At 45.7% G+C, this 7,002-nt stretch overlaps 1 protein-coding gene across 1 annotated transcript; it reads left to right on the plus strand.

The window, feature by feature from the left end:
* Positions 1-634: 634 nt before the first annotated feature.
* Positions 635-6,285, plus strand: ANKK1 (ankyrin repeat and kinase domain containing 1). The gene is made up of 8 exons (XM_010204390.2): positions 635-822; positions 2,262-2,556; positions 2,714-2,865; positions 2,970-3,019; positions 3,118-3,273; positions 3,532-3,650; positions 4,511-4,556; positions 4,937-6,285. The coding sequence occupies exons 1-8, from the start codon at positions 635-637 to the stop codon at positions 6,283-6,285; spliced, it is 2,355 nt and encodes a 784-aa protein (XP_010202692.2).
* The last annotated feature ends 717 nt before the right edge of the window (positions 6,286-7,002 follow it).

The raw sequence follows: 7,002 nt of genomic DNA on the forward strand, positions 1-7,002 counted from the left end.
GCATTACTTTGTCCCTGGGGCAACTACTCTGGTTCATGATGTTAGTTGTATTTCTGTTTATTTTCTCAGGTTCATGCACTCATGTTTGCCACATGGTAGTTCTAAAGTCTTCTCCTTTCTTCACCTTTCTGGAGTGTTTTCCACTTTTCTTCTTCATTCAGCTCACATATGCAAGACTGCACAGGAGCCTCGTGGATCTGTCTGCATAAGTGTCTGTCTGCCTCACTTTCACCAGTGAGTACTGATGCCTCAGGTGAGGAATCCCACTTTCAGCACTGTGCCATTGCTAAAAGCTTCTTGCATTGCATCACTTTTCGTCTTGTATTCTTCCAGTATTTGCTCACCTAGTGATGACAGAGAGAGAAGTGCAGCCTTATGGAAACGCAGAGTTCCATCCAGCCAGGCCAAGCTCTGCACAGTAGCCTGCCATTAGTGCCTGGAATTAACTAATGCAGCTCTTCCACATACGCAATGAGAGGAAACACTGAGGATCCACCTCTTGGCAGTAAGTAACAGGGCTCACTTCAGGTAACTCCCCTACCTCCCTATGTAAGCTGCAAGTGGGAAGAGCTCCCTTTATTCTTTTTTGATCCTGTCTGAGCAGGCAACAGGGAGCCAGGCTGCTTTTTCTGTCATGACTTTGGAGAGAAACCGGAGACTTGGCAGCTTAACTGTCTTTAATAAGGAGGATTTTGAAGAAGATTGGCTAAAAGTGGCCAGCGGGGGCTTTGGGCACGTGTACCAAGTGAAGCACAAGAGGTGGAGAACGGTTTATGCAGTAAAATGCTCTCCATACCTGCTGCAGGACTCCGGCGTGGAGAGGTAACTATGTGGTCTCTTCTAGCTCGGTAGTTCAGACCATCATTTAGAGCAGTCTGTGGTGATTTGGTGTTAAAACTCTGAAGGAAACATTCTCATGGCTTCTCCTCCCTTGGAAGTCAGGTTTTTGGTACCAAAAGGCAGTGGAAAAAGCACTAGTGAGTTGAGTTCTGCTTCTCTCTCTTTCTTGTCTGTATGTGAAAGTGATAAGGGAACACTTACATGTCCAAACAGCTTTGAGGCTGCTCTGACTTACACTTTTTAGCACTCCTGGTGAGTTCTGGCTTACAAGGCAAGACTCTGCTGTCCTGCTATTTGGCTGTGCCAAAAATCCTTCCTTTCCATGGGGGCTGTATGAAGGGCCAGCATTGGTCTCATAGTCCTGTGCATCTGGTGGGTGTTGTTCAATGCCTATTTCTTCTTGCCTTAGGCTTTGGCTTTGGCTTCGACTTTTACAAGTGGCAGACCTTCAGTGTGCAGTTTACTGTGCATACCCACAGAAAACACCATTAAGTGTACAGCATACGAATCTGTCAGGAGCCTTCTCACTTGTATGACATTTTATTGTAGGGAACCTGTTAGAGGAAGCCTGGGAGGAGGATTGCTTAGATGAACTGTGTTTAGAGCTGTTTGTGGCCTGGCATGATGTTGTTGCAAGCTCAGATTCATTCCCAGGGTGTGCTTTTTAAATTAACTTTTGGAACTTTACTGCTTGTCTGCTGTCAACATGCTCTGGGCACCCCAACTTGCTCATCAGGTTGGGAAATGCAAAGATTTAATGAAACAGGTCTGCTAAAACTGGCAACAATGAGCAGACACGTCTAGACTGCCTTCGGGGCCAGATTCACTGTGCTCAAAGAGAGAAAGCTGCAGGCAAAGGCGCAGGAATAGATACAGGCAGGACATGCCCTCTGGCTGTGCAAGCTTCCATATACTCAGGCTCATCAGGTTAGTGTGTCACTGGACCCTGGCTGCTTGCAAGCTGTGTGAGGCTACGCCGTGGGTACATGGTGTATGAAAAAGGCACAGCTCACTGTACAGTGCCTACTCCTACCACCATGCTTCCAGAGGAGCATCACTTGGTAATTTCACCACAGTGTGGAAACAGGCACATGGACAAGGCTTCCTGTGATCACTGAAAGTCTAAGAGCTGGACTAAGAGGGAAGTTTTAGTCTCTTTCTCTAGGAGCCTAGTGGCTGAATTTGTCCAGATCATCCTCATCTCATTCTGAAAAGTTGTAGCACCCTGTGGATTACAGCGTGCAAAGATCATGATGTGGTTGCATTATCACCCATTCAAGGGGCAAATTGGAATGAATCTTTTTGGGGTAGGAAGGGCTGCTTGTAAAGGCTGACTGTCACTAAGCTACCTTACAGTAATCTAACCTGTCAATCACGAGATGCCATTTCTTGTTTCCACTTGCTCTTTTTTGTTTTTCCAGAGTCAGTATGAACTGTCTAATGGAAGAAGCAACCAAGATGGAGAAAATAAAGTTCCAGCACATTGTCACTATCTATGGGGTTTGCAACAACCCTTTGGGGATAGTGATGGAGTATATGGCAAGAGGATCCTTGGAGAAAATTCTTCCCACTCACAAGATGTCATGGCAGCTCAAGTTCCGGGTTATCCATGAGATGGGCTTGGCTATGAATTTCCTGCATAGCATGACACCACCTTTGCTGCACCTAGATCTAAAACCAGGGAATGTGCTCCTAGATGGGAATATGCACGTCAAGGTATGACCTTAAAACTTTAATGAAGTTTCAGCTGGTAGGTACCTCCTCATACCTCGCATCGTGAAGGATGGAGGTATCTCCCAGCTAATATAAGGAGGAGTGAGACTGGGATCGTTACAGATGAAGCTCTCTTTTGGGTTTTTTTATCTGCTTGCAGATCTCAGACTTTGGGCTGTCAAAATGGATGGAGCAATCTAGCCGAATGCAATATATTGAAAGCTCTGCTTTGAGAGGCACTTTGAGCTACATCCCCCCTGAAATGTTTCTCCAGAACTGCAAGCCCCCAGGAATCAAATATGATGTGTACAGGTAAAGGCTGCTTCTTTCCTAGTTTTCCCATTTCTCAAAAAGGTGAAATCAATATGTGAATTTTACTATGGAAGTGATTGCTCATGGTCTCTCATTGCCTGCAGCTTTGGAATTGTCATTTGGGAGGTACTTATGCAGAAGAAACCTTATGCAGGTAAATATGAACACCTCTTACATGCCCTGCAATAATTAAATGTTTATTACAGCCATCTTCACAGAGGAAAATGCCCAGCACATGTTGCTCTTTTTCAGGAGCCAACATGATGGCCATTATAGTCAAGGTTGCAGCAGGAAAGAGGCCCTGCCTAGAACCCATCAGCGATGACTGGCCAGGAGAGTGCCAGCAAATGGTTGACTTGATGAAGAGATGTTGGGACCAAGACCCCAAGCAAAGGCCAAGCTTTACAGGTGTAGTAGCTGATTACGATAGGGATTAGTCAAGGTTAATGGATTATCAAGTGGGGGATAGGATTGTGTGTAACTATTAGCCAGTTGGGTTGCCTGTTGCCTTGGAAATGCTTGGAACTCATTTCTTGTCAATGCATTCTCTGTCTCTCCTTTCTTGCCATGTGGAGAATGTGTAGAAGGCTTTGACAACCTTGGGTACTGACTGGGTTCTGAACCTCTGGGTAGTCTGCAAAGCTAACAGTCTTTTTGCTCTGGTAGATATCCCTGTGGAAACAGACATGCTGCTGTCACTGATACAAAGCCTTGTAGTAGATCCAGAGAACGAACGCCTTGTCAGGAAGATGTCCCACAAGCCTGCCATCTCTGGGAGCCGGCAGGTGAGGAAGGCTTCCCAGTTCACTTGGGAAATTCCCCTGAGTTCTTTCCCTCTTCTTACTAGTTTCTGAGAACACGTTTCCTCATCACTGTGTATCATCAGACAACAAGGGCACCTCAGCAACCTTTGCATAGGTTGTACATCAGTTGTTTGTTTAGGGAGACAGGTGGGTTTATCATGCAGGCCTCTGTCATTAAGAGAGGCACAAGCAGACGTGGGGGTTCTGCCCATGGAGCTGGCATATGTGCTCAGGTGACTATTTTCCAGCTTCATGGAACTGAGGACATTCCAGTTTAAACAACTCTTTGTAGAAGAAAAAATAAGTTTTAAATCCCCACGTTTCTCTAAGAAAAAACACAGGACAGTCACAGTTTTAGCCCAGTTCCTGGAGTGTAATTGTGCCTAGAAGTCAGCTTCATGCAGGGAGAAGTAGCAGCTGAGAACTATTGCTGTTTTGAGAATTTGCCTAGTTTTGCAGGCAGCAAGAAACAAGATGCCTGAGCACAGAGGAGGCGGCGGTGTTTGGGTTCCCTGTGCAAAAAAGAAAATGGCTAGCCAGGATACAGCCATGGGCATGTGCTGCAATAGAGAAGTAGAATATATGCATTTTTGGGAGCAAGTGAGCAAGAGGAGGAAAATCTCAGTGACAGCCAGAGATCCTTTTCAGGCTCTCGCATTCCTGTTAGTGTCATGATTTGCTCCGTTGAATTTTGGATGCAATAACAGGATTGGATAAAAACCACTTGAATGATAATACAAAATTCTAGAGCAGTAGCAAATAACAACTCTGTGCAAACCTTACAGAATGCAAATGAGCAACTTTCTCTTATGTCTTTTTCTTTTCTCCTTCCTGAAAATGAGAGTGACAAAGAGGAGTTCGCCTATCCCCGAGACACCAGAAGTGCTGGTGAGTAGGAGCCTTTCTTTATAATTCAAAACCAAAGAAGGAGAAACCTACCAAAAATTCACCTATTTCCTTTTTCTCTGGTGGTAAAGGGTGTGGTTCGAGTCAGTTTTCCATGTGAGTGACTTGTTTTAAGTTAAGGAAAACAGACTATACAGGAAATAGCAGATATAGTTCCTGTGAGGGAGAGCCCGAATGTCTCACTGCATTCTAAGAGACTGCATGTATCACTCTTGCCTCATTTCTTATTCCCTATTTCTACAATGACTTTTATCTCATTCCACACTGTGAAGATTCACATGCTCTCGCTTCCATCTTGTGCACACCAAGCTATTTCAGCTGGTCTTAGTCTCTTTCTCCTATTTTGTTTCCCCTGCCTGTAGAAACTGATAATCGAGAGGTTCGTGTCCCACCTTCCTACGGCGGGGTTGAAAGCCCAGAGGACGTCCTGTCTGAGGAAATCTGTAGAGTCCATGAAAATGGCCTCACGTTACTTCACCTCATGGTGATCCAGGGAAACCTGGAAAAGGTCAAGTTTCTCCTGAACTGTAAAGCCAATGTGAACAGCCAGGTGATCTGTGGCTACACCCCGCTCATTATGGCTGTTCAGAAGAGGTCACCAGAGATCTGCTCAGTTCTGATAGAGCATGATGCAGACGTCAATATGCCCGATGATGATGGTTGGACACCTCTTCACTTTGCCGCTCAGAACGGGGACGACAGGATTGTACGCCTCTTGCTAGACCACCAGGCACGGGTGAATGCTCAAGAGCACGACGGGTGGACCCCTCTGCACTTGGCATCACAGAACAACTTTGAGAATGTGGCCCGAGTACTGTTGTCTCGCCAGGCTGACTCCAACACACAGGAGGCTGATGGGAAAACTGCCCTCCACGTGGCAGCTTGCTTTGGACACGTCAGCTTGGTGAAACTGCTTGCCAGTCAAGGAGCTGACCTGGAGAAAAAGCAGAAGAACCATAGAACCCCACTTCACGTTGCTGTGGAGAGGGGGAAGTTCAGGGTAGTCCATTATTTGCTGAAGAATGGGACCTCTGTCAACAGCCTGGATCAAAATCATTACAGTGCCCTGCACCTGGCTGTGGTGAGGGGGAAGTATCTCATCTGTGAGAAGCTCATCAAGTATGGAGCCAATGTGGAGCTGAGGACAGACAAAGGCTGGACTCCCCTGCATCTGGCTTCTTTCAAAGGACACATTGAAATCATCCACCTGCTAAAAGACAGCCGTGCCAAACTGAACGCCAAAGGAAGCATGGACTGGACACCGCTTCACTTGGCTACTCGCTACAGCGATGAGCCGGTCGTCTGCGAGCTGCTGAGATGTGGGGCAGATCCCAACAGCGCTGAGAAGTCCCAGTGGACCCCTCTCCATTTTGCAGTCCAGCGAGGCTCCTTTTTGACCGTCATCAACCTTCTGGAGTGTAAGGCGGACGTCAACGCCAAGAACAAAGTGGGCTGGACACCCTTGCACCTTGCTGTGCTCAAGGGCAATATGGCCATTATAAAGACCCTGATTAAGGCTGGTGCTCTGCTTGACGTGGAAGATATCACTGGCTGTACAGCCCTGCAGTTGGCAATTAGACATCAGAGAGAAAACATCATTAGGCTGCTTCAAGGCAAGGACTCCTTGATGAATAAATCAGGGAATAGGACTCTAACAAACGATGCTAAGATTTCAAGACCCAAATTTGTTCCAGGAAGGACAGATTTGTAGATTCATCAAGCCTGGCATTTATGACTTTTCCAATGTCAGGTGCTGTGCCTTAAGCCATCCCATCCTGTCACCTGGCGATTACAGGAGTTGTTTTTTTTAATGGAAGTCTCTAAGCGTGAAGATTAAAAAGAGCAGAAGAAAGCAGAGCTGCAGAAGGAAGCAGACAAGTTATTTTTCCAGAGTCTGGCCAACCTTGAAGAACATTTTGGCTTGGTGATGCTGGCTTTAGGCAATGCTTTCCTCTTTTAACACCACGCAGGGATGGAAATGTATACACGTACTCCCTTTTCATACGGGCAATGCTGAAACAGTGTACAGTGATCCACATATACACGTCTTCCACAGATTTCATTGCTTTTATTCTATGCTTTCCTACACAGCAAATTGCTATAAAATGGCCTCGACACAGGTGGGAATTGAATCATGAGATTCTCACCTGCTGTTGGAAGTAGACACTAAGCATATGGTGCAGCAACGGGTCAGATTTTCTGACATCTCATTTTTCTAACAAGAAAAAAAAGATCAAAGAAGGAAGAAAAATCACTAGTAGAAAGTATGTAAATGGATGCAACACAGAGAAAATAAATTCCAGAATAATTCCACTCCATTGCTTCAGAAAAACTGAGCCAAGAGATCTTTTTCTTAAGCATTCAAATTACTTATTGACTGCCTCCACACTTCAGACTTTAAACACTGAGACTGTCATTAGAAAAATGG

This window comes from Colius striatus, chromosome 23, assembly GCF_028858725.1.
Source record: "Colius striatus isolate bColStr4 chromosome 23, bColStr4.1.hap1, whole genome shotgun sequence".
In the NCBI taxonomy this organism is placed as follows: Eukaryota; Metazoa; Chordata; class Aves; order Coliiformes; family Coliidae; genus Colius; species Colius striatus.

Bases quoted from the DNA above. Each gene is read 5' to 3' on its own strand.
- ANKK1 (XM_010204390.2), top strand. From the start codon at position 635: ATGACTTTGGAGAGAAACCGGAGACTTGGCAGCTTAACTGTCTTTAAT. The intron at 2,557-2,713 runs GTATGACCTTAA...ATCTGCTTGCAG, and splicing joins ATGGGAATATGCACGTCAAG to ATCTCAGACTTTGGGCTGTC. The intron at 3,651-4,510 runs GTGAGGAAGGCT...CCTGAAAATGAG, and splicing joins CCATCTCTGGGAGCCGGCAG to AGTGACAAAGAGGAGTTCGC.